At 57.5% G+C, this 27,180-nt stretch overlaps 1 protein-coding gene across 1 annotated transcript in view; it reads left to right on the forward strand.

Annotated features, from left to right (window-relative positions):
• Window positions 1-23,378, forward strand: part of LOC141998842 (C-type lectin domain family 2 member D6-like) — a 59,492-nt gene extending 36,114 nt beyond the window's left edge. The window contains 2 exon segments of the mRNA XM_074971818.1: window positions 23,251-23,329; window positions 23,331-23,378. Of these exon segments, the coding sequence (XP_074827919.1) occupies window positions 23,251-23,329; window positions 23,331-23,378 (127 nt within the window).
• The last annotated feature ends 3,802 nt before the right edge of the window (window positions 23,379-27,180 follow it).

Here is a 27,180-nt window from a genome sequence, read left to right on the forward strand (position 1 = left end):
AGTTGCTATGGATGGAAGCTGGGCTTCTGGGCAAAACACGGCTTATGAAAGAAAGAAAGAAAGAAAGAAAGAAAGAAAGAAAGAAAGAAAGAAAGAAAGAAAGAAAGAAAGAAAGAAAGAAATCCCCCAGGGAGGGGTAACTTCTTCCCTGCTGGAGGGAAGGATCCAAGCCTGCAGCTTGTCCCATCTCCACTACCCCACCCCTAAAGCTGGAGCTCCAGCAAATCAAGAGAGCAGGGATCAAGAAGACGAGGAGGATGGAAGAGGAGGAGCTACCTGGATGCCGGTGGTGTCCTTCTCCGTGCCCAGGGTGAAGACGGAGTGAAGGGCAGCTCGCAAGAGGTGGGTCTCTAGGGCTGGCTCCAGGGCAGGTTTCATGGTGCTGGCAAGAGAGAGGAGCTGCTATTAGATTGTGCAGTACGGGGGTGGGTCTGTCGCCAACAGGGACACCAAGCCACAGGGATAGAGGCACAGGCTGGCGAGAATGGAAACTGAGGCACTTAGCTAGGGAATGACAAGGCCAAGGCGTCCCAGACAGACAGTGGCAGGACAGGAATAGCTCCTGTTCCCTGGAGCCTGCTGCCCCTCCTGTATCTGAGCCCGGGAGTGAGCCCCTCCCCAAGGCCCCTGTCATGTTATGGGAGTGAAAAGAACAGCCCTGCCAGGAGAGAGTGACCCTTCCCACCCCACCATCTCTGCCAGAGGCGCCACTCTTGGGAGATTACCTGGGCGGGACAGTGACGGTGACTCCCAGCCTTGGGCCTGAGCAGCACTGGAGTGAGGGGAGCCGGCGGGGTGTGGGGGTGGGGCTGTCTCAGTACCACAGGTTGCCCACTGCAGCCAGGGAGTGGGCGAGGACGGCGCTGGGTGACGAGTCATCGGGAAGCTCCTCGATGAGCTCCTGTGAGACGCGAAGGAGACAAAGGAGCGTGTGAGATTCAGGCCCGACTCACACCTCCCAATGACGAGATGACACAGCCAGTGCCCCACATGGCCAGCAGGATCCCCCACCACCTCCCGCTCCTCCGATTCCTTCCTGCCCATCAAACTTGTCCCCCTTCCCGGATTCCTGCAAAGCTCACTCCCAATCCCCTTCTCTCCTCCTCCCTGTCAAAAATGCCCCCATTCAGCCCCATCCCAATGACCGAGCTGGGACCATGTGATTCCTTGTCCCCCACTCTCAGCTGCCCTCCAGCCCCTCAATTCCCCCCCTGCCCACTACTGACCAATCTCAGAATTTCTCCCTTCTCTTCTCCCAAGTCTTCAGCCCCAGGAATCCTTGTCCTCTGATGCCCCCTCCAACACCACCCAGTCCCCACCCATGAGCCCGGCCATACCCCTGCCAATCCCGTGTCTCTCTCCTCCCTCCAGCTGCCGTATGGCGTGTCTCATTCACCACGATCATCTTCACCACAGCCGCCTTGCAGCAGCGCGGCTCCAGCGTGTCCTCCCCTCTCTCCCGTGCAGCCAGACATGCGGGGTAGATGGCCTGAAGGAACAGGAGCTGCTGCCCCTCATCCTGGACCCACCGGGAGTGGGGTATAACGAGAGAGAACCTGTTAGCTAGGGACCTTCCTACCCCTCCAAACCAGCTCCAGGGCTCAGGCCTCAATGGGGGGTTGTGGGGACCCGCCTATTGTCCAAATCCCCCACGACTCCTACACAAGCAGGATCAGGAAGTGGGACAGTTCCTGTGGGGGGAGACGACCTCGGCTGTTGTGGGACAAACACCCCCATCTTGGGGGTCCCACATCATGGATGTAAAAGGGCCCCATTAGGGGTGGTGGATCAGGAGGGACAAGACCCTCGGCAGTGGGTGGAGATGCTGGGAAGGGACAGGGCAATCTTGCTTCCAGCCCAGGTGGGGAACATTTGTACCTTATCTCTGCACTGGAGCTGCTCTCGGATGACCTTGAGAGCAGCTTCATCTTTGGCCATGTCCACCCCTTCCTCCTGCTCCGAATCCAGGGGCGTCCCTGCACCAGGGAGGGAAGGACAGGGGTGTGGTGGGCAGAGCAGGATTCAAGATCCCCCTTCCCATCTCAGGCACCCAGGGCAGATCGGGCCCCAAACCTCCCTCTCAGGGATGCCTTCAGCCCCCAACAGCTGCAGAAGCCCAGAGCAGAGCCCCCCCTCCACTGCCCAGGACTCCAGGGGAGGTGCCGATTCCCCCAGCCCCGGAGCAGCAAGGACCAAAGTGGCAGCAGCTCTTCACGCCCCCACCCCCAGGTCCCCGTGCGGAAGGGGCAGCTGTGTGACGGCTGCTGCTGTCAGTGGGGTTCGCGTGGCTCAGGCCAGACACCTGGGCTGGGGACCCCCCCTCATATCACTGGGAGAGCGTCTGGGCCCAGGGTGTTCACATCCCGTCCTCAGCCCTCCCTCAGCCCAGCCTGGCTCCTCACCTGGAACAAAGCAGTGGCCTCCATCGGCCTGGCTGCTGCCAGAGGCCCAGGTGCTGCCGCTGTCCCAGGCTGAGCTGCCGGTGCTGGGACAGGGACCTTCCCCCTCCTGGCCGGCGGGGGCTGGAAGGGCCTCAGAGACCGGGCAGGGCGATGCCTCCTGATGGGAAGGAGGGCTGGGCTCCTGGGGCCGCTGCTGCCCACACAACAAGCCCCAGAGCCACCCTGCCCGGCGCCCCTCCTGGGCTGGGTCCTGTCTGCGAAACCGCAGCCTGGGCCAGCTCCACTGGGGCCTGGTCGGGGCCTCTCCCAGCTCGGCGCCTGCGCCGGGAGCCGGGTTCCTTTTCCAGAAGGCCGGGCACTTCCGCCGTCTGCCCTGGACGGGAGCTGCTTCCCCGCCAGCGGGGACGCAGGGCTTGCTCTGCCCCTTGGGAAGGTGGCAGCTGCTTCCCTCAGGCTCTGGGGCCACCTACAGAGCCTTCCTCCGGAACATCCACAGGAGCCTGGCCATCCTGGAACCGAGCGGGGAGCAGGGGTGAGTCTGGGCTCAAGGCAGCCTTTCACTCATGGGCCTTTTCTCTCCCTCCTCCTCCTTGCTCCAACCACAGCAGCCCCCTCTGCCCCCACGGGAGTGCAGGGAGTGCCATCTCCACACACGGGCAGGAGTTCATTGCATGATCTGCTCCCAACGTTCCCCCTCGTAATCCCTGCTGCTGCAATAGCCAGGAAGTCTCATCCTTTTCCAGCAAGGGGGTCAGTCCCAAAGACCATCGGTTACTCTGGACAAGCAGCCCCCTCCTGTTGTCCCAGGCCACTCTCCTGCCCAGACTAGAGAAGGAACAGAACCGAGGAGCCCGGACTTCTCCTGCGAAAGCATTCCCCACGTCAAAATCACAAAGACCCTAAGCACAGGAAGACCAGGGCCCTCCTCGTTCCCCATTGATTTCCAGGCTCCTGTTCTAACTAACAGACAACAACCCCCCGGAGGCAGGGATAAAGCCCAGGAAATAAGGTGTGAACATTTTCATGGAAACCGTTTTCTGTCAGAAAATCCATTCAGATGAAACCACTTTGTTTCTTGAAATCATAAGAAGTAGCATGAAAATTCTTTGCAAAAATATTTGTTTGCAAAACAAGAGCATCTCCTGTTTGTCACAGTGCATTCAACTGTCTCGTCGTACACAAAGGGGAGACACTAGGATCTAGCAAAAAGGAAAAGGAGGACTTGTGGCACCTTAGAGACTAACGAATTTATCTGAGCATAAGCTTTCGTGAGCTCCAGCTCACTTCATCGGATGCATCTGTAGCTCATGACAGCTGTAGCTCACGAAAGCTTATGCTCAAATAAATTTGTTAGTCTCTAAGGTGCCACAAGTCCTCCTGTTCTTTTTGCAAATACAGACTAACACGGCTGCTACTCTGAAACCAACTATGATCTAGAAAATTAGATGAGATGCTTCAGTCTGAGCTAAGTCGTTGCTGCTCTTCACAATTTCAAAAGAATAAAATACAAATAAAAGAGAATATTAGGTCATAATCTGATATGGCTCAGTGTGATAGGACACCTCCTAGTCTGCACTGCTCCAAGTAACACTCTTCAGTGGATCCCCAGCATCCACCCATGGCGAGGTAGGTGGGAGAGGATTGTTATTCATACTTGACAGAAGGAGAAACGAAGGCTGAGAAAGAAGCAGGGACTTGTCTTAGCTGATGCAGCCAGTCAGTAGCAGAATTGCTCTCAAATGAGCTACAGCCCAGCAATTGTTCCTAGTAATTATGCAGCAAGTATTTGAGAAAAATTGGATTGTTCGAGAGGATCATGAACTGCTCCTAGACAATGAATGGAGAGCAGCATCCACATTGGTCAGACATATAACTGGTTGTGACTTATTTGCTTGGTCATAAAAGAGAACAACAAAGACCAGAGTTTCCTCCCTGTCAATAGCCCCCTCCTCAGCCAATCAAGGTTGAGACTTTGAGGGGTGGGAGGCTAAGGGTTCTCATCAAATAGCCCAAAGAATGGCCCTGGTCACCACCGAGGTGATCATTCTCGGGGTCCTATTCCAGTCTCACCTCTCTGTGAGGGCCTCCCACAACCCCCCCGGCCCCCACTCCACACACAGAGCTCCTGGTGGTGGGAGGAGAGCAGAGGAAAAGGACAAAGGAAGCAAGAAGAGAAAGGTAGGAGGGACAGAGGAAAAGGGAAAACAAAAAGGAGAAAAACCAACGTCCCCAGTGATTCTAAGGGACAAAGTCCTAGGTCGGAAATAAAATGCTGCCCCCACAATCTAATGTTTTCCTTTCCTAAAAATCAGCCAGCACCTGATGGATCAGACTGAACAGGTTCCAAACCTCTCCGAGGCTCTTACCTTCTCTACAGGGACGTCTGTTTTCCAGCAAAACCACTGAAAGAAAAGGAGAAAACTCCAAAGAGGGTCCTCCTTGCGCTCACGAATGTGAAAGTGAATGCTCTCTCAGTCCTCCAGGAGAGACCTCGAGAAGGAGACGTGCTGAAGCAAAGCACAGGGATCTCCGAGGTTGCCCCTGTCCTGCACCCCTGTCCTGCCTGGCTGATGTCAAGATCTCTCTGTGAGATCATCGCCTCCCCGCCACCTTTGTCCAATAAGCTGAGGTCCTGCCAAAGGCCCTTGTGATGTTACTGCCCCACCCACCCCTCCCTTGCAGTGCTGATGTCCTGCCCCTGTCCAGCTACATTGGATGTTTCAGCCGCTTCCCCTGGATCACCCCACTCAATGACTCTTCCTTGTGGGGTGACACCGACTACACAGTAGAACACAGAGGTTCCTCCCCAGGCCGCAATTAGGTTTTCACAAGTTAGTTGACTTTATGGCCAGAAGCAACCGTTAGAGCATTTAATCTGATCCCCTGCGTATCCTAAGGACTCCTGTATATCAGAAGAGCTGGGTTTTCCTTTTTCTCAAATGTTTTCCAGAAAGGCATCTAGTCTCTATTCGAAGAGATCAAGAGATGGAGAAGCCATCATTTCTCTTGGTAGTTTGTGCCAATGACGAATCACCCTCTTACAAATCCGGGTCTTATTGTCATTACACTTTTTCTGATTTCTGCTTCCATCCATGGGGTCTTGTCATGCCTTTCTCTGCTACATAAAAGAGCCCTTTTACACTCAACATTTTCTCTCCAGGAAGTCAAGCAACTCACCTCTCATTTGTCTTCTGTGTATACTAAACAGATTGAGCTTTTTCAATGTCTCATTAGAAGGCATCATCCCCATCACTCAATTACGAATCTTTTCTGTACCCTCTCCAATTGTTTTAACATAATATTCAAAATGTGGACACAAGAACTGGATTCAACATTCCAGCATCAGTCTCACCAATGCTCTTTCACTTCCCTTTCCATTCTCACTACTCTATCCATCCAAGAATGGCTTTAACCTTTTTTAACACAGTTTCACATTGACAGACCGTGCTGAGCAGCTCATCCACTATGGCCCCGAAATCCTTTTCAGGGTCGCTGCTTTCCAGCGGATTGTCCCCCATTCTGTAGGGTGCCACCTGACTCCTTTGTTACTGAAGCTATGGGGTTGCATTTGGCTTTATTAAAAACTAATTATTTCATAAGTATTTTAGAAGAACTAGCCGATTAGAGAGAGAATCATGAATTACTCCAAGACAATGAATGGAGAAAAGCGGCAAGAGCAATCAAATACATGTTTGGTTATGGCTTATTTCCTTGGTCTTAAAAGAGAGTAACGAGGACCTGAGTCTCCTCCCTCACAATAGCCCCAAGCTCCCCCAATCAGCACTGAGACTCTGAGAAGCAGAAAGCTGAGAGTCCTCACCAGATGTCCCAGGCCACCACCGGAGGGAGTCACTCTTAGAGCACCATTCCAGCCACATGTCTTTGGGAGGGCCTCCCGCAATGAGAGTTGGAGTGCAACCCCCCATCCCCAACTGCACATGCACAGACAGGTCCTGGTGGTGAAAGGAAAGCAGGGGAAAAGGACAAAGATGCAAGAGAAGACGAGAAAGGAGGGAGAGATAGGAAAAGGGAAAACAAAAAGGAGAAACTCCAATGTCCCCAGTAATTCTAAGGGACAAAGTCCTAGGTCGGAAATAAAATGCTGCCCCCACAATCTAGTGTTTTCCATTCCTAAAAATCAGCTGGCACCTGATGGATCAGACTGGTCAGGTTCCAAACCTCTCCGAGGCTCTTACCTTCTATACAGGGACGTCTGGTTTCAAGCAAAACCACTATAAGAAAAGGAGAAAACTCTGAAGAGGGTCCTCCTTGCGCTCACGAATGTGAAAGTGAATGCTCTCTCAGTCCTCCAGGAGAGACCTCGAGAAGGAGACGTGCTGAAGCAAAGCCACAGGGATCTCCGAGGTTCCCCTGTCCTGCACCCCTGTCCTGACTGGCTGATGTCAAGATCTCTCTGTGAGATCATCGCATCCCCGCCACCTTTGTCCAATAAGCTGAGGTCCTGCCAAAGGCCCTTGTGATCTTACTGCCACACCCACCCCTCCCTGGCAGTGCTGATGTCCTGCCCCTGTCCAGACACATTGGATGTTTCAGCCGCTTCCCCTGGATCACCCCACGCAATGAGCGTTCATTGTGGGCTCAAGTCGAACAAAGTAAAACATCAGAGGCTTCTCACCGTGCTACGCTCAGTTTTTCATAAATTAGCAGACTTTATGGACAGAAGAGACAATTAGAGCATGTCATCTGACCCCCTGCATATCACATGCTTTCTGTAGAGCATAGTAGCTAGTTTTTGACTACACACGTTCCAGAAAGGCATCTAGTCTTCATTAGAAGACATCAAGAGGTGGGGAATTCCCACCACTTCCCTTTCTACTTTGTTCCTTTGGTGATTCATCCTCACGGTTGAATATGTGTGCCCTCTTTCGAATACGAATTGATCTCTTTTGAGTTTCCAGCCACTGGGTCTTGTTATTCTTTTCTCTGCTAGATTAATGAGCCCTTTCCTACCCGATATTTTCTCTCCATGAAGTCACTTCAACACTTCAATGACCTTGTGACGATGTGACGCAGCAGGGAGGGGGGAGTGTTGACCTGGGAATGTGCCCTGGGGGTGGGAGACCTGAGACCCTGTCACCTGAGCCAGGAGGGGGAGGGGGAGGTGACACCTCTGCCCAGGAATGTGAACAGAGGCTGCAGCAGGGAACCTGCTGGGGGGTTTAGTTTCAGTTTGGGGCTGGGTGGAGGAACGCAGGGAACCCCAGGGCTGGGGTCTAAGCTCCCTGCTCCCCCAGAAGGACTTGACTGAGGGGTCCTGGGTGTCCCCACAAGCTCTGTTTTGGACTGTGTTCCTGTTGTCCAATAAACCTTCTGTTTTACTGGCTGGCTGAGAGTCTCAGTGAATCCCAGGAAGAGGGGTGCAGGGCCTGGACTCCCCCACACAATGTGACACCCCCCTTTCCCTTTCTCCCCTTTCCTGGGCTGGGGGGGGCCTGTGTCAGCCCTGTCCCTTTCCCCCGCTTTCCAAGGCTGGGGGGGCCCTGTGTCCCCCCTCTCCCTTCCCCCCCTTTCCCATCCTGGGGGGGCCCTCTGTCCCCCTTCCCCCCTTTCCCGGACGGGGGGGGCCCTCTGTCCCCCCTCTCCCTTCCCCCCTTTCCCGGGCTGAGGGGGGCCCTGTGTCACCCTTCCCCCCCTTTCAAGGCCTGGGGGGGCCCTGTGTCCCACTTCCCCCCTTTCCCGGGCTGGGGGGGGCCCTCTGTCCCCCCTCTCCCTTCCCCACTTTCCCGGGCTGGGGGGGTCCCTGTGTCCCCCTTCCCCCCCTTTCCCGGGCTGGGGGGGGCCTGTGTCCCCCCTTTCCCTTTGCCCCCTTTCCCAGGCTGGGGGGGACCCTGTGTCCCCCCCTCTCCCTTCCAACCCTTTCCTGGGCTGGGGGGGCCCTGTGTCCTCCTTCACCCCCTTTTCCGGACTGGGGGGGCCCTCTTTCCCCCTTTCCCGTGCTGGGGGGGCCCTGTGACCCCCTTCCCCCCCTTTCCCAAGCTGGGGGGGGCCTGTGTCCCCTTCCCCCCCTTTCCCGGGATGGGGGACACCCTCTGTCCCCCTTCCCCCCCTTTCCCGGGCTGGGTGTTGCCCTCTGTCCCCCCTTTCCCTTCCCACCCTTTTCTGGGCTGGGGGGGCCCCTCTGTCCCCCATCTCCCTTCCCCCCCTTTCCCGGGCTGGCGGTGGCCCTGTGTCCCCCCTTTCCCTTTCCCCCCTTTCCTGAGCTGCGGGGGCCCTGTGTCCCCCTGTCACGGAGTGTGGGGGAGTCCAGGCCCTGCACCCCTCTTCCTGGGATTCACTGAGACTCTCAGCCAGCCAGTAAAACCGAAGGTTTATTGGACAACAGGAACACAGTCCAAAACAGAGCTTGTGGGGACACCCAGGACCCCTCAGTGAAGTCCTTCTGGGGGAGCAGGGAGCTTAGACCCCAGCCCTGGGGTTCCCTGTGTTCCTCCACCCAGCCCCAAACTGAAACTAAACCCACCCAGCAGGTTCCCTGCTGCAGCCTCCATCCACATTCCTGGGCAGAGGTGTCACCTCCCCCTCCCCCTCCTGGCTCAGGTGACAGGCTCTCAGGTCTCCCGTCCCCAGGGCACATTCCCAGGTCAACACTCCCCCCTCCCTGATGCGTCACATCGTCACATCTCTCCCCCCTTCGAGACTGAACTGAGCGGGGTCACTGTGACCAGTGACCTGGGGAAGTTCGGGGCCCCCTCTCCGGGACAGCGCATCCGCTATCAGGTTGGCACTTCCCTTCACATGGACCACGTCCATGTCGTAATCCTGCAGGAGCAGGCTCCACCTCAGGAGCTTGGCGTTGGCTCCTTTCATCTGGTGCAGCCAGGTCAGGGGAGAGTGGTCGGTGTAGACGGTGAAGTGTCGCCCGAAGAGATAGGGCTCTAGTTTCTTGAGGGCCCACACCATGGCCAGGCACTCCTTCTCGATGGCCGCGTAGTGTTGCTCCCGGGGTAGCAACTTCTTGCTCAGGTACACGATGGGGTGTCTCTCCCCCTTTTCATCCTCCTGCATTAACACCGCCCCCAGTCCCGTGTCGGAGGCGTCGGTGAACACCACAAAGGGCTTGTCAAAGTCTGGGTTTGCTAGAACTGGGCCACTGACCAGAGCCTCCTTCAGCGCCCGGAAAGCCTCCTGGCACTGCTCGGTCCAGACCACCTTGTCTGGCTTCCCCTTCTTGCATAGCTCAGTGATGGGGGTGGCTATGGCGCTAAAGTGGGGCACAAATCTTCGGTAGTAGCCTGCCATCCCAATAAAGGCTTGGACCTGCTTTTTGGTGTGGGGAGCGGGCCAGTCTCTGATCACCTCCACCTTGGCCGGTTCCGGCTTTAGGCGGCCGCTCCCCACCCGATGGCCCAGGTAAGATACTTCAGCCATCCCCACCTTGCACTTCTCCGCTTTGACAGTCAGCCCAGCCCCCTGGAGTCGGTCCAGCACTTGTCTAACCTGGGACACGTGGTCCTCCCAGGTCTGGCTAAAGACACAGATGTCGTCAATATACGCCACGGCAAAACTCTCCATCCCCCTCAGGAGCTGGTCCACCAGGCGCTGGAAGGTGGCCGGCGCTCCCTTGAGGCCGAAAGGCAGGGTCAGAAACTCATAGAGCCCCAGAGGGGTGATAAAGGCCGATTTCAGCCGGGCATCTGCATCCAGCGGCACTTGCCAGTAGCCCTTTGTAAGGTCCATGGTGGTAAGGTACCGAGCTCCTCCCAGCTTGTCTAGGAGCTCGTCCGGCCTGGGAATGGGGTAGGCATCCGATACAGTGATGGCATTGAGCTTCCGATAGTCCACACAGAACCGGACTGACCCATCCTTTTTGGGGACCAGCACCACCGGCGAGGCCCAAGGGCTGGCCGATGGCTGGATCACCCCCAAAGCCAGCATGTCCCGGACCTCTCTTTCCAGGTCCTGAGCAGTTTTCCCTGTGACTCGGAAGGGGGAGCATCTTATCGGCGGGTGCGACCCTGTCTGCACCCGGTGGACAGTCAGATTAGTGCGTCCAGGCTGGTTGGAAAACAGCTGTCGGTACGGATGCAGCACCCCCCTGACCTCAGCTTGCTGGGCAGGGGTGAGCTGATCCGAGAGGGGGATTGTTTCCAGGGGGGAACCAGCTCTGGTCCCAGGGAATAGATCTACTAAAGGGTCATCTCCCTGCTCCTCCCACTGACCACACACAGCTAACACCACATTCCCCCTGGCATAATATGGCTTCATCATATTCACATGGTACACCCGGCGGTGGTGGGCCCGGTTCGACAGCTCCACCACATAGTTTACCTCATTGAGCTGCTTGACGACCTTGAACGGGCCCTCCCAGGCGGCCTGTAGTTTGTTCTTTCTCACGGGGATGAGAACCATCACCTGATCCCCGGTGGCGTAGGCACGGGCCCGCGCCGTGCGGTCATACCAGACCTTCTGCTTCCTCTGGGCTCTGGCCAGATTCTCCCTGGCCAGGCCCATGAGTTCAGCCAGTCTCTCTCGGAAGGTCAGGACATACTCCACCACTGACTCTCCATCGGGAGTGGCCTTCCCCTCCCACTCGTCTCTCATCAGGTCCAGGGGGCCCCTCACCCTCCTTCCATATAACAGTTCGAAAGGCGAAAATCCGGTAGACTCCTGGGGCACCTCCCTGTACGCGAACAGCAGGTGAGGTAAGTACTTGTCCCAATCCTGCGGGTGCTGGTTCATAAAGGTTTTCAGCATCATCTTTAGCGTCCCGTTAAACCTCTCCACCAGCCCATTGGACTGGGGGTGATACGCTGAGGCCCAGTCATGCCGGACCCCACATTTCTCCCACAAGCACCGGAGCAGGGCCGACATGAAGTTGGAGCCTTGGTCTGTCAAGACTTCCCTGGGGGACCCCACTCGGCTGAAAATGGTCAGGAGCGCATCTGCCACGGTGTCTGCTTCAATGGAAGCTAAGGGCACTGCCTCGGGGTAGCGGGTGGCGAAATCTACCACCACCAGAATGTATTTCTTCCCCGACCGGGTCGTCTTGCTGAGAGGCCCCACGATGTCCATGGCCACCTTCTGGAAAGGCTCCTCTATGATGGGCAAAGGTCTCAACGCCGCTTTCCCCTTGTCCCGGGCCTTCCCCACCCTCTGACAGGGGTCACAGGATCGGCAATACTGCCGGACGGTGGTAAAGACCCCGGGCCAGTAAAAGTTCTGTAGCAACCTCTGCCGGGTGCGCCGGATTCCCTGGTGCCCTGCGAGGGGGATGTCATGGGCCAGGGACAGGAGCTTGCGGCGGTACTTCTGGGGGACCACCAGCTGCCTCCTGATCCCACAGGACTCCCCTTCCCCTGGGGGAGCCCATTCTCGGTACAGGAACCCCTTCTCCCACAGGAACCTCTCCTGGCAGCCTCTCCTCATGGTCCGTCCCCCACTGAGGTCGGCCAGGTCCCTGAGCTTCTGCAAGGAGGGATCTTTCCTCAACTCGGCCTGGAACTCAGCGGCTGGGGAAGGGATGGGGCCCGGTTCCCCCTCCGTGGCCAGGTCTGAGGCCGCAGCCTCTCTGAGCCGTGCCCCTCGGCGCTCCCTCCCCACCCGAGTAGGGTCTCGCGCCTCCAGTGTGGTACCCTCCCCAGGGTCAGGTCGCAGTGCCCCTCGCCGGCTCTGGCTACGGGTCACAACCAGGGCGGTCTGGGGGTCGCTTGGCCAGTCCTGTAGGTCTCCCCCCATCAAAACTTCAGTGGGCAAATGGTGGTGTACCCCCACATCCTTGGGGCCCTCCTTGGTCCCCCATTTCAGGTGTACCCTTGCCACGGGCACCTTAAATGGGGTCCCGCCCACCCCCGTCAGGGTCAGGTAGGTGTTGGGCACCACCCGATCTGGGGCCACCACCTCGGGCCGGGCCAGCGTCACCTCCGCGCCCGTATCCCAGTATCCATTGACCTTCCTCCCATCCACCTCCAGGGGAACAAGGCACTCTCTCCGGAGGGACAGCCCCGCACCCACCCTGTAAACCGAGCACCCTGAGTCCAGAGCCTCCAGCCCTCTGGCGGGGCTGGCTGGGGGTACTCTTCCCTCCTGAGCAGGTGGCAAACTGGTAGCCCCCCTTTCCTGGGTCGCCTGCCCCTCGTCCAGCTGAGTCCCTACCCAGTTAACCCTGGGTAGGTTGGGTCTGCTCAGTTTGTCCCTGAGCCCGGGGCACTGGGCCCGTACGTGGCCTCTCTGGCCACAGTGATAGCAGCTCAGGTCACATTGGTCCCCTCGAACGGGTCGGAGGGGCCCGACACCAGGCGTTCCCCTTTGGAGGGGGTTCTCCCTATTTCCCCGCTGGGAGGCCCCATGGTGACTCTCTCTCTGCATCGGGGGGGGCCTGTTCTTTTGGGACTCCTCCCGGCTACCCCCTGACCGACTGTTCACAAACTCGTCGGCCAGCTGCCCTGCATTCTGGGGGTTCGCGAGCTTTTTGTCCACCAGCCACAGCCTCAGGTCGGAAGGGCACTGTTCATACAGGTGCTCCAGTACAAACAGGTCAAGCAGGTCCTCTTTAGTTTGGGCCCCCGCTGTCCACTTGCGGGCATATCCCTGCATCCTGTTGACCAGTTGTAGGTAGGTGACCTCAGGCGTTTTACGCTGACTCCGGAACCTTCTCCGGTACATCTCGGGGGTCAGCCCAAACTCACGGAGCAGGGCCTGTTTGAACAGTTCATAGTCCCCTGCCTCTGCCCCTGTCATCCGGCTGTAGACCTCCACGGCTTTGGGGTCCAGTAAGGGGGTGAGGAACTGGAGCCTGTCTGCAGGGTCAACCCTGTGCAGCTCGCAGGCATTCTCAAAGGCCGTCAGGAAGCTATCTATGTCCTCCCGCTCCTTCCGCTGGGCCAGGAAGCACTTATCAAAGCTCCTTGCAGTCTTGGGTCCCCCCTCACTCACCGCAGCCGGGGCCCCACTGCTCCTCAGCCTGGCCAGCTCCAGTTCATGCTGTCTTTGTTTCTCCTTCTCCTGCTGCTCATGTTGACGTTCCCTCTCCTTCTCCTGACGCTCCCTCTCCTTCTCCTGCTGCTCATGTTGACGTTCCCTCTCCTTCTCCTGACGCTCCCTCTCCTTCTCCTCCTGCTCATGTTGACGTTGTTTCTCCTCATGTTGACGTTGTTTTTCATGATCCTCCAGCTCCCTCATTTTCCTCTCCCTCTCCCATTCCAGCCGCATCCGCTCCAGGGATGGGGAGCTCCGCTGGGAGGATCCCCTGCTGGCTGCTGGGGTCAGGGGGCCCTCGGTATTCGCTGGGCTTCCCACAACCCCTCCCCCAGGCATAGGTAGGAAGGGTCTCGGGGTGTCCTGGGCAGCAGTCTGACCCCTCCCAGCCTGGTCAGGCCCCAGGGCCCACGCTGCGTCCGCCGGGCGGCTTCCCTCAGGGACAGGGATCGGGTCATCCAAGCGATCCCTCTCCTCCAGCTGGGCAATCAGCTGTTCCTTGGTGGACCTCCCGACGCGCAGCCCCCTCTGCCTGCACAGCTCCACCAGGTCGCTCTTAAGGCGTTTAGCGTACATCTCCCGGCTGGCCACTTGCAGGCCGGGCAGCTGTCCACGGTTTCCAGGAAAAGCCCCTAGTGTGCCAGTCCTCCTTGAGGTCACCACCTCTTTGCCAGGGTCGAGCTGCAGACTCCTCCGCCCCTGGGACCGCTCGCTGCAATCCCCCGGGGGACCCTGTTACTGCAAAAGTCCTTCTCTCTGGTCACACACTCCCAGGGGTTAACCGCCCCCTGAAACCGTCTCTCTCTGAATCTTCAGCACGCCTGGTCCCCGTCAATCCCCCTTCGTTTTACTGTTCCCCAGTCACTTACTGCAGGAAGCGCCGTTCACGGGGTGCAGTAGATCCCACCGCTGCCACCAGTTGTCACGGAGTGTGGGGGAGTCCAGGCCCTGCACCCCTCTTCCTGGGATTCACTGAGACTCTCAGCCAGCCAGTAAAACTGAAGGTTTATTGGACAACAGGAACACAGTCCAAAACAGAGCTTGTGGGGACACCCAGGACCCCTCAGTGAAGTCCTTCTGGGGGAGCAGGGAGCTTAGACCCCAGCCCTGGGGTTCCCTGTGTTCCTCCACCCAGCCCCAAACTGAAACTAAACCCACCCAGCAGGTTCCCTGCTGCAGCCTCCATCCACATTCCTGGGCAGAGGTGTCACCTCCCCCTCCCCCTCCTGGCTCAGGTGACAGGCTCTCAGGTCTCCGGTCCCCAGGGCACATTCCCAGGTCAACACTCCCCCCTCCCTGCTGCGTCACATCGTCACACCCCCCTCTCCCTGCGCCACGTTTCCCAGGCTGGGGTGGGCCCTGTGTCTCCTCTCTACCTTCCCCCCCTTTCCCGGGATGGGGGGGCCCTGTGTCCCCCTTCCCCCCCTTTCCCAGGCTGGGGGGGGGACCCGGTGTCCCCCCTCTCCCTTCCCCCCCTTTCCCGGGCTGGCGGTGGCCCTGTGTCCCCCTTTCCCTTTCCCCCCTTTCCCGAGCTGGGGGGGGGCCTGTGTCCCCCCTCTCCCTTCGCCGCCTTTCCCAGGCTGGGGCGGGCCCTGTGTCTCCTCTCTACCTTCCCCCCCTTTCCCGGGCTGGGGGAGCCCTCTGTCCCCCATCTCCCTTCCACCCCTTTCCCTGGCTGGGGGGGGCCCTGTGTCCCCCCTCTCCCTTCCCCCCGTTTCCCAGGCTGGGGGGGGGCCCTGTGTCCCCCTTCCACAGCTTTCAAGGCCTGGGGGGGGCCTCTGTCCACCATCTCCCTTCCCCCCGTTTCCCGGGCTGGGGGGGCCCTCTGTCCCCCCTTTCCCTTCCCCACTTTCCTGGCCTCGGGGGGGCCCTCTTTCCCCCCTCTCCCTTCCCCCCATTCCCGGGCTGGGGGGGGCCCTGTGTCTCTTTTCCCCCTCTTTCCCGGGCTGGGGGGGCCCTGTGTCCCTCTTCCCCCCCTTTTCGGGCTGGGGGGGCCCTCTGTCCCCCCTTTCCCTTCCCCCCTTTCCTGCTCTGGGGGGGCCCTGTCCATCTTACCCCCTTTCCCAGGCTGGGGGGGCCCTCTGTCCCCCTTCCCCCTCTTTCTCTGGCTGGGGGGGCCCTCTGTCCCCCCTTTCCCTTCCCCCCCTTTCCCGGGCCGCTGGGGGCGCCCTGTGTCCCCCCTCTCCCTTTCCCGGCTTTCCTGGGCTGGGGGGGGGGCCTGTGTCTCAATTCTGCCCCTTTCCCGGGCTGGGGAGGGGCCCTGTGTCCCCCTTCCCCCCCTTTCCCAGGCAGGGGGGGCCCTGTGTCCTCCCCTCTCCCTTCCCCCCTTTATCAGGCTGGGGGGGCCCCTCTGTCCCCCTTCCCTCTTTCCCGGGCTGGGGGGGCCCTCTGTCCCCCCTCTCCCTTCCCCCCTTTCCCGGGCTGGGGGGGCCCTCTGTCCCCCCTCTCCCTTCCCTCCCTTTCCTGGGCTGGGGGGGCCCTCTGTCCCCCCTCTCCCTTCCCCCACTTTCCCCGGCTGGGGGGGGCCCTGTATCCCCCTTCATCCCCTTTCCCGTTCTGGGGGTCCCTGTCCCCCCCCTCTACCTTCCCCCCCTTTCCCGGGCTGGGGGGGCCCTGTGTTTCCCCTCTCCCTTCCCTCCCTTTCCCTTGCTGGGCGGGGCCCTGTGTCCCCTTCCCCTCCTTTCCCGGGCTGGGGCGGGCCCTCTGTCCCCCTTCTCCCCTCCCCTCGGACTGAGGCAGGCGGGGGGCCCCTCCATCCGCCTTCCCCCTCCTCCCCTCGGGCTGGGGAGCCCCTCCGTCCCCTTTCCCCCCCTCCCCTCCCCTCCCCTCCCTCCTCGGGCTGGGGGGCCCCTCCGTCCCCCCTCGTCCCTTCCCCCTTCCCCCCCTCCTCGGGCTGGGGGGGCGCCCCCCCGTCCCCCTCCTCGGGCTGGGCCTGTCTGGTGGCTCCCCCCGCCCGACCCCCGGTCTGCGTGCTAGGGATGGGGCACCTGTGTGGAGCATGGAGCTACCTGGGCCCTTCCCCTCCCATGGCCCCAAGCCAGCTGGGGGGGAGGTCATCAGCACACTGTTGCTCCCTGTACCCCCAACCTTGTACCCCTGGACCCCCAACCGTGGTTTTCCACGGGCATCCTCCCCCTGCCTGCGTTCCCAGTGAACAAGGGGGAAGGAAAGGGCCACTCCCACATTTTCCCCGCCCCTCCCCACCCCCCTGTGGGGGAAGTTTTGGACATGAAGTTTTAATGGTTCTGTCGCCCACTGGGTGGGCACTTGGCCTTAGAAAATTACTGAAGTGTAAATGGAAAAGTTGATTAAAATTGATCATTTCAATTGAGGCGTTGGACTTGGTGATTTAATTGCCTTGATGTTACTCAATCCATCCTGGTTCTCTCCCCCGCCCACCAGCTCCCCGCTCCTGTTAGGATTCTCGACTTGCTCTCGATTGCAGGAGGTATGTGTGGGGAGGGAGGGTTTTTTGCTCCTGTCAACCCCAGCTGGGTGCCTGTCACGCGGGGGTGGTGCGCGGCGGGTGGGGCCTGTGGCAGATCAGGTCTCTGAAGCCCTGGGGGGTGGAGGAGCCGATGGCGTTTAAGGGGGTTCAATCATCCTGGCACCGCCTCTGGCTGGGGGTTGGGCTGCTGGGCAGGGAACGAGAAACCACAAATCGCACCCCCACCCCCCCACAGACCTGTCCTGCTGGGTCCGTCTCGACTTTCAGATCGGCTGGAGAGTCCAGAGCAGGGTGTGCGGGGAGCCAGGGCCAGGACCCCGGCCCCAGCTCTGCTTCGCTGCTGCTGAATCGGACCCAGTGACAGAGAGGAGCCGACCCCAGCCCAGCGTCTCCAGCAGCGTGTGCGGCCCGAGTGTCGCTGAGAGAGACGATGGGGCCAGCAGCTGGACCTGCTGGGAGCGAAGAGCCGCTGTAGGAGTGGCCTGTTGAGGGCCAGGGACACCTGGAGACTGGAGGGGAGCCAGGTAATGGGGTGTCACTGCCTGGGAACAGGCTGGAGAGAGACACTGAGGCTGTCCCACATGGGGCCAGGCTCTCAGTGGCAGCAGCGAGTGCCCAGCAACCCCCCGTCTGTGGGCAGCAGGGACTGGATCACCCCCAGGGGCTCTCAGGGCACTGATCCCTGGCTCACAGCTGCTGTCTGGCGCACACAGCGGTGGCCGTGGGGCTGTGCAGGGCCCTCCTGGGCTGGGTGTGTCAGACCCCCTGTGACAGCCCTAGCCCATCTCTGCCTGGTTCGTTCTCCCCCCTTCTGCTGTGTATGGCCAGTGTGAGACCCCAGTGTGCGGGGACAGGGGCACTCGGCAGTGTGGGCCCAGCCAGCGCTCGGCAGGGGGCAGAATGGGGGTGGCGATGGTGGGGGGACAGTTGGAGCAACTGCCACCAGGACATGCGGGTCCTTATCTCTGTGCCCCTGAGCTCACCAGGCCTCCTGGCAGCCTGGCTGGGAGTGCCCAGGGGAGGGCACTGGGCTGAGGGGAAGGAGGGGCTGTTCTGCCAGCCCCAGCCTGCCTGACCCTCCGGGCTCCTCTCCCAGAGTGTCTGACGGAAGGAGCAATCGGCAGAACGGTGCATGTTCGAGTCCAGTGGTTCTCAGCCTTTCCAGACGACTGTCGCCCTGTCAGGAGGCTGATTTGTCTTGCACTCTGCTAAGTTTCATCTCACTTAAAAACCACTTGCTTCCAAAATCGGACATAAAAATACAAAAGTGTCACAGCCACTATTCCGGAAAAATTGCTGAGTCTCTCTGATTGTTGCGTATTTAATTATGAAATAGATCAATTGGACTATAAACGCTGTACCTTTCCGTGTATAGTCTATCGAGCAGTATAAACAAGCCATTGTCTGTATGAAATTTTAGCTTGTACTGACTTAGTGCTTTTTATGTGGCCTGTCGTAACACGAGGCAAATCTCTAGATGAGTTGATGTGCCCCGTGGAAGACCTCTGCTTACCCCCAGGGGTACACGAACTGGTGGGTGAGAACCACTGTTCTAAGGCAGCTCCAGCCCTGGTGCCGTGGGGGAGACATGTCCTCGCGGCCCTGCCTGACAGGTCTTTCTGTTTCAGATCCTTGTCCTAACAGCAGGAAATGTAACTACAAGAAATGTACAATTGTGCTCACAGTGGCCCTCGCAACCATGTTCTTAGTTCTCATCATTGTCCTGGCAGGTGAGTTCTCACCCGTCCCTTCCCCCTCTCTGCACATCCCATTCCCCCTGGAGCCACCACAGTCAGTCTCTCCTCCTGGCCTGTCTGGCTTCTGCCCCTGAGACAGAGGATTCCTGGGGGATGTTCCTCCAAGACCCTCCTCCTGCTCCCTCTCAGACCCCGACCCCCCTCCTGCTCCCTCCCAGACCCCTGTACCTGGGCACTCTGTGTGTCGGGACTGACATTAGCTCCCCCCAGCCCATCTCTGAGCACTCTGGGTCCAAGTCACTGTTGCCGGGCCCCAGGCACGGTCACTGATAGCCGTGCAGAGTGGGGGTGATTGACGGTGCAGGGCAGCAATGAGCTGGGCCCTCTGCCTGCAGTGTGTCGCCCTGAGGTGCCAGCCTGGCCTTCCTGCATCCCCGGGTGGTGCCCAGTGCTGGGCAGGTGCTGGCGTGTCACTGAAATGAGCCGTGGAACGCAGTACCGACACCTCCCTTAACGCAGTGTGAAACCCACCCATTGGTGACCTCGGCAGGGCAGGGTCTCGTCGCGCTGTTGACATCCCCGCCTGCACAGACAGCGTGTGCGAGCGCAGATGGCAGCTGTTTGTGGTGACCGTGAACCTGGCTGGCTGCGCTGGACAGGCCGGGCAGCGGGCGTTCGGTCTCCTGAAGGGAAGGGAGTTTGTTCCCGTCTTCATCTCAACCTGCCTCTCCAGGGAAGCAAAGCGCAGAGCAGGGGGAGGGGGCAGCAGTCCAGGCTAGCAGAACTCCTTGGGGTACTAGACCTGGCAAATCATGTTGAAGTTAATCTCCTACCCATTAATTATTGCCCCCCTGCTGGCCCCCTGGTAACTGTCCCCTCCCTCTGCGGCTCTCTGCCCACCCCGTGTTGTAACCCTGAGCTTGGCCCCAGCTCTCTGTCCTGGGCTTCATGGCATGAGCTGCTTGTCAGCTGCATCCCTGTTCAATGTAAACCCAAGAGAGTGAGAGCAGAGTCAGATAACCCCCCTCTGGGGCTGGATTCCCACCGTCCTCCTGGCTCCCTCATGGCCTTTCAGTACCCACCCTGGTTCGAGGGGTCTCAGAAGCCTGGGGCGCAGGAGCTGATCTCCCCCGTTCTCCTCGTTGGCGGGTGGCGGGTCTCCCTCACACCACGTGTCGCTGTCTCATTCTCAGTGTGGAGACCTAAGCTTCCGTCAGCTGAACCGGGGCCCGTTGCTGGATCGGATACCTAGGGAAATGCTACTATTTCTCTGAGGCCGAAAGGAACTGGACCTACAGCCTGACCCACTGCTCTGCGCTCAGCGCCTCCCTGGCTGAGATCAACAGTGAGCAGGAAATGGTGAGAGATGCTCGAATTGCAACGTTCTGGTCTTGGCTCAGCAGCTGCTGCGGGAGAACCTGGGCTCGAGGAGCAGCTCTGAGTAAATGAGCTTCCAGTTGCTGAATGCCAGGCCTGGCTGGCTGGCCCGGGGCACCTCTAGTGTCCGTGTCTGACTGCGGGGATCACTCGCTGTCAGCCCTCTCAAAAGGAGACCGCCCCTCTCGAGGGCAAGGCTGGCTTGAGTGTCTTCTGGGTGGCATGGGGCCAAAGGGGTACTGAGATCCCAGATTGACTTGAAGAGCCCGTGCTCTTGGGTAGCCAGATGAGGATGGGGGGGCTCCTCTTAGCCCTGGCCCCTTCTGGCTGAGGAGTTGGTGGCTCTTCTCTCATCCCTGGCCCTTCCCAGCATCCCTTATTGAGATCAGCTGGGCTCTTTCCTTCCCCTTCCCCTGTGATGGGGAGGGGAGCTCAGCTGTTCTGTAAGGCGAGGTGAGGTTTGGGATAGGAAAGTTAATACTGAATTACCCAGAGCTGGGCAAGAGGGAGGCGAAAATCCCCAGCCGTTCCCTGAAAACAGAGCCCTTCAGTGTATCCCTGTGATTCTCTGGTGCACAGAGCCTGTGCTCTGAACCCACCTCTCCCTCTGCTGTTTTGAGGCTTTCGTGCTGTGCTATAAAGGCAGATTTAACCACTGGATTGGCCTCCAGAGGGACCCTGGGCAGCTCTGGAAATGGGCCAATGGCACCAAATTCAACAACCTGTAAGTCCTCTGTGAATTCCCAGGGCTTTGGGTCCCTGGTGTCTGAGATACCGAGTTCAGGCCGACGCACCAGTCAGTGCTATGTACTCCGTGTATTAGTGATGGGCGGAAACAAGTGTTGTCTGCTGGGAGACTGGCCAAAGCTTTCAGATCTGTCTGGCTTTAGTGGGGCCATCTGCGTTAAAGATGCCTGATAGTCACAAATGCTGAGTGCCTGGGGCTGCCATGAGAAGTGGGGTACAGTAGAGATGGCCCAGACGACATCCCAAGAGGGATTTCAGTGGGATCTGGGTGGGATCAAATAACCAAACCCCAGTTGAGCCGATAGCAGGGTTTGACCCTGGACCATCAGCACTGAAAGAACGGCAGATTAGGTCACGCTGGCGGGGGAGGGGCACCACGTGTCCAGGAAAGCATAGAGTAAAGAACAGTAAAAATCTTAAACGAACCCAACTGTATCCTGGCATCTCTAAGAACAGGAATTCCACACTTGAAGAATAAGAATCTAGCAGCAGGAATATACTACTGACCAGGATGGTGACTGTGAAATTCACCGAGATTAGAGAGGCTACAAAAGCAGAAAACCCAATAATAATGGGGGTTTTCAACTATCTCCATATGATTAGAGATATGGAACAGCTTCCATATGAGGGGAGACGACTAAGGGGGGGATATAGGAGGTCTATAAAATCATGAATGGGGTCGAGAAAGTGAAGAGGGAAGTGTTATTTATGCCTTCACGTAACGCAAGACCTAGCGGTCACACAATTAAATGAATAGGCAGCAGGTCTGACACAAACAAAAGGAAGTATTTCTTCACACAACACAGTCAACCTGTGGAGCTTGTTGCCAGGGGATGTTGTGAAGGCCAATAGTATAACTCTGTTTAAACAAGAAGTAGACAAGTTCACAGAGGATAGCTCGACCAGTTCCTATCAGCCAGGATGGTCAGGGATGCAACCCCATGCTCTGAGTGTCCATATACATCTGACTGCCAGAAGCTGGGAGTGAATGGGATGGATCACTCGATACTGACCCTGTTCTGTTCATTCCCTCGGAAGCACCTACCGCTGGCCAGTATCGGAGGACAGGACACTGGGCTAGATGGACCATTGGTCTGACCCATGTGGCCAGTCTTATGTACTTACAGCTGAATGGTGTTTTTAAAAAAGCCCTTTGCGATTGATGGGAAGCTCGAAAATGTGCCCAGAGGAGGCTTAGGAAACAAGTCAGTTGGTGACCTGTTATTTGATCCCAGTCAGATATTTTCACATATTCCAGCAAGGATGCCCTGATGTCGGCAGCAGTCTGTCTTTGTGATTGCATCACGGGCCCATCTGTTAGCAGGCCTGTTTGGGGTCTGTCCACACCGCAGCTGGCACCATGCCATTGCAGAGAAACTAAATGAATTCTTTGCAGCAGTCTTCATGGCTGAGCATGTGAGGGAGATTCCCAAACCTGAGCCGTCCTTTTTAGGTGACAAGTCTGAGGGACTGTCCCAGATGGAGGTGTCATTAGAGTAGGTTTTGGAACAAATTGAGAAACTAAACAGTAACAAGTCACCAGGACCAGGAACTCAAAGGTGAAATTGCAGGACTACTAACTGTAGTCTGTAACCTATCATTGAAATCCGCTTCTGTGCCCGATGACTGGAGGATAGCTAATGTGATGCCAATTTACCGGAACTGGGTAAACAGGCATCTCAGTGGGGTGTTAACCCTGAAATCTGCCACCCTGCGGGTGCCCACCCCAGCAGAAGGCTCTGGGTGCATCATTGCCATCCCATCAGAGCTCTTCTGGGGTGATGCTGGTGGGGGAGCCACCCACAGCCATCTGCTCAGGTGGCTTTGGGCTGGGCTCTCCCTTCTCTGGGACAGGTCTCACCCCGAGCCAGAGGCTGGTGGCCTGAGGGCAGGGAGATCCCGGCCTGCCCAAAGAGTAGTGCTGGGCCTCCTCCCAGCCCAGCACATGACTACTGTGAGTAGCCAGGATGGGACCATGGGGGAGGATTTGCCTGTGAGCCTGGATCCCACCCTGTTCCCAGGTGGGAAGCGCTGGCCTCCAGCTCTCACGGGAAGCTCTGTGTGAGTGGCTGGGGTCACACCATGGCCGCCGGGTTTGTGCTGCTGGCATTTCACTCCAGCCGCCCCCTGCAATGCAGCCTGTCCTGACAGGCCTCTGGCCTGAGAGCTGATGTAAACTGTCCAGGGAGCCCTGGACCCAGCTCCTCTTTGCGGCGTTACTGCTGCTCCTCGCCACACTGAGAGTCACCTGGAACCTGTGCCCGGGGCAGTTTGGGTGGGTTGGGCCTGCAGGGGCCCATCCAGACCCAGCTGGGTGTGTGTGGGGCGGAGAGTAGGATCTGGGTTAATACCCACCTGGCATAAATGCTCCATGGAGGTCAGTTGATCTTCGAACCTTTCCTGGCCTTGCTGCCCCACTGCCCCCTTTTTAGCTGGGGCCTGTGGCAGGTGCAGGAAGGGGAATCGTGAGGGGCTGTGAGTGCAGCAGCTCCCTGCACTGTGCGAGAGCATCTCTCCCTGCCTGTGACTGATGGGAAATGTCCAACTCCTGCCTGACACCAGCTCCCTGGCTTCTCTCTTGCAGGTTTCCAATAGGAGAAGGAGGAGACTGCGCGTATCTGACCGGTGTGAGTGCGGTCAGCAGCTTGCAATGCACCAGTGAGAGACACTGGATCTGCACCAAACCCGATGCATTTACACAGGCACAGGAGGCTGCCGTGGAAGGGGGCTGGTAACAAGAGTATTATAGAATCTAGCCCTGGGAAAGCCTGACTGTGATTTCTTGTGACCATCACATCTGAGCAATTCCAGAATATTGGGGAATGCTCTGCGCATCACTGGGTTACTTCCCTGTCTGGCCATCTGTGTATTGTGTGCCTGATGTTGGATGTCTCTTTGCACACTGAGCCAGGTGCAAAATTAGATTGCAAAATCCACAAAAAAGGAAATCTACAGGAAGAAACTTACAGCAGGGGGCTGTGTGTGTGTCCATCTGTGGTGTTTAAGCATAAAGACAAAGGATCGGTCTGATCTCTCTCGGTGTGCAGAGACCTACTGGATCCTTCCCCTCGGAGACAAACTGACCGTATGCATGTCTCATGAAAGAAGGGTCCGAGCCTGCCTGGCTGTAAAGTGCTGCAAGGATTTCGGGTGAGCTGTACTTGGTTAGACAGGAGAATACCTTGTTAGTTCAGTCTAGGCTCTAGAACGCATGTTATGACTTTGTTATATGTAACCATTTGTTTCCAACACTTCCACTCGACTCTTGGCTTTGTTGAACTGAGGCGTGATTTCGCTGTGAGCCTATGGCAGCGCTGTGTGTTAAGTGGAGCAGTGATCTGAGCTGGAGCTGGTAAGCTGGGGCAGAGGATGTTACTGTTCCTTTGGAAATAGTGAATCTGTGAATCCTGCCAGTGCCCAGGGGACTAGGGCCTGGACGCTCCAGACAGATGCTCAGAGGGCTGGAGGGCAGAGTGGACCTATTGCTACCCTGCCGTGACGGCAGGCCCAGCAGTGAGTGCGTGTGGCCAGTGGAGTTGGGGAGCTGACCCCTGGCAGGCACAGACAAGGCTCCCTCAGGCAAAGGGCAGGTGGTGGCGAGGTGCCTCCCAGCCCCGGGTACCCGGGTACATTGCAGGGTATTAACTTACTGCAGGTTTGGGGCAGTTAAAAATTACACCCCAAGGCCCCAGCCCAGTGAGGCGGACCGAGGAGAGGAACTGTGACTGCGAGGGGCACCTGAGTCCCAGCACCGCCCAGAGTTCTGCTCTGCCTAAAGCCCCAGTCCCGCCCCGTGAGTAGGGCTTTACCAAATTCATGACCATGAAAAATGCATCACAGACTGTGAAATCTGGTCTCCCCTGTGAAATCTGGCTCGGCGGGGGGATATGTCACAGAACTGCCACCCTTACGTCTACGCTGCGGGGGGTACTTCACATTACAGCTACACAAATGTGAATCCTCAGTTGCACTGTTTATATCACGGCCGCTTCTTTCTGGCAGATCCATTTGAGCTCCACGGCACACGTCTCAGACAGAACCTGGCTGCCTTTTATCCACCCGCAGCTGTTCCCATCAGCAGAGCCTGAGAAGCTGCAGAGTGAGAGAGAGTTCGTGTCACTGTGGGTCCCTGTAACAAGGAAAGGCCGAGGGGTGAGTCTTTCCTCCCCCTCCCCCTAATGTGAAGCTGGGCTCTGGTGTTGTCCTTCATCTCTAACTTTCCTGCAGAGCATCAGTCGAGAAGATGTCCCAGGCTGTGAGATGAGTTAGGGCAGTGGCTCTCAACCTTTCCAGACCACTGCTCCCCTTTCAGGAGTCTGATTTGTCTTGAGTACCCCAAGTTTCACCTGACTTAAAAACGACTTGCTTAGAAAATCAGACCTAAAAATACAAATGTTGCCACAGCCACTATTACTGAAAAATGGCTGACTCTCATTTGTACCATACAATTATAAAATAAATCCATTGGAAATAAGTATTGTACTTACATATCCGTGTATAGCGTATAGAACAGTGTAAACAAGTCAGTGTCTGTCTGAAATTTTAGTTTGCACTGACTTCGCTAGTGCTTTTTATGTAGCTCATTGTAAAACTAGACCAATATCTAGATGAGTTGACCTACTCCTCGGAAGACCTCTGCGTACCCCAGGGATACATGTAGCCCTGCTTGAGACCCACAGAGTTAGGGGGTCTGGTGCAAGGACCATACGAGGCTGAATCTCATGGGGTTGGTGACCTGGTACTTGTTCATTGGAAGCGCCACCTTGATCTCCTACATCTCAGCTGATGGGATGAGAGGAAAGTCTGATGGGTGAGAGGAAACCTGCACCGTGCGACCTGGGTAACGGGACAGCTGCAGGGAGCTGAGGACTTGTCCCAATGAACGGTTAGGGCTGGATTCACAAAGAGACTTAAGAGGCTAATGGCCACTTCAGACACCTCCATCCCAGAACCGCATCCCCCTGGGATTCACCAAACCCCAGCTCAGTTGCCACCAAACCCTGGAAGTGACTGAACTTGCTCGGTGCCTCAATTTTCTGAGTCAAAGTTTACGAGGTGTCTGTGTGCACCCTGAGCACCTGTGCTGCTCCCTCCCTCTAGGCTGCTGGCTGCCTAAGCCCCAGTACGATCCAGGAGCCAGTCTCCGCCTGACTTGCCTTGGGGCCCCAAGCCAGTGGGCATGTTCAAAGGACCCGTACCAGCTTGGGCCTCACAGGTGAGCATCCACAGACTGGCAGCGAGGAGCATGCAGCCGATGAATGCATCCGATGAAGTGAGCTGTAGCTCACGAAAGCTTATGCTCAAATAAATTGGTTAGTCTCTAAGGTGCCACAAGTCCTCCTTTTCTTTTTGCGCATACAGACTAACACGGCTGCTACTCTGAAACCAGAGAGGAGCAAGCGCTTCCTGGTAACATTTAGCCCAGGGGTTCTGGCACTCACCTGGAAAGTAGGAGACCCCAACTCAAGTCCCCCTTGTAGCTGGGTAGGAGAAGGGATTTGAACAGGCGTCTCTCACCTCTTAGGAGTAGGCTCACGCCACTGAGCTAGTGGACAGTCTGAGGTGGTGGTGGTGGTGGGGGGGTCCCTTATTCTCTCCTGTTAACCCTGTTCCAGACTCGGGATGAAGAGTGATTGGAGCAGACAGACTAACTGTCACCTCGGGGCATGATGCAGAGAGATGATTTCTAGCCCCCACATTTCACTTCTAAAAGGGGAACCACAAAACCATGTGGATGCTTGTTGGATGGAAATTGCACAGAGCTGTCACCAGGGTCAAATGTCTCCTAGTATCACAGACACGACTTAAAAACAGCATGAGAGGCTCAGACGAGGGGCTTGTCTACACTCACAGCGCTGCAGTGAAGACGCTACCTACGCTGACCAGAGAGCTTCTCCCATCAGCAGAGCCAATCCCCCTCCCCAAGGGCCATAGCTATGGTGACAGGAGAAGCGCTCCCCTCAACGTAGCGCTGTCTACACTGGGGGTGAGGTCAGGATACCTGCATCGCTTGGGGGGTGGATTTTTCACACCCTTGAGCAGCATAGTTATACCGTCATAAGTCTGTAATGTAGACCGGGTCTAAGGGCAGGTCTACACTACCCGCCGGAAATGCAGGTAGTGATCTATCTATTGGGGGTCAATTTATCACGTCTAGTCTAGACGCGATAAATCGAACCCTGAGCGCTCTCCCGTCGACTCCGGCACTCCAGCGCCGCGAGAGGTGCAGGCGGAGTGGAGGGGGGAGTGCCGTGAAGATGCCAAGGTTAGTCGAGCTAGATACGTCCACTTCAGCTATGCTAGTCTCCTAGCTGAAGTTGCATATCTTAGGTCGATCCCCCCGCACACACACACACCCAGTGTAGACCAGGGCTAAGTGTGTACCCCAAATAAAAAAAGACAGGAGGAGGAGCAAAAAAATGCTATCCTGGCTAAACAGCAGAGTAATGGAGGCCATTAGAGGCAAAAAGCATCCTTGAAAAACTGGAAGTCTAAACCTAATGAGGAAACTAGGACGGAGCACAAACTCCAGCAAGTAAATTGTAAAGTATAAGGAGGCAGGCCAAGGAAGAGT

Source organism: Natator depressus, chromosome 14, assembly GCF_965152275.1.
Source record: "Natator depressus isolate rNatDep1 chromosome 14, rNatDep2.hap1, whole genome shotgun sequence".
Taxonomy (NCBI): domain Eukaryota; kingdom Metazoa; phylum Chordata; order Testudines; family Cheloniidae; genus Natator; species Natator depressus.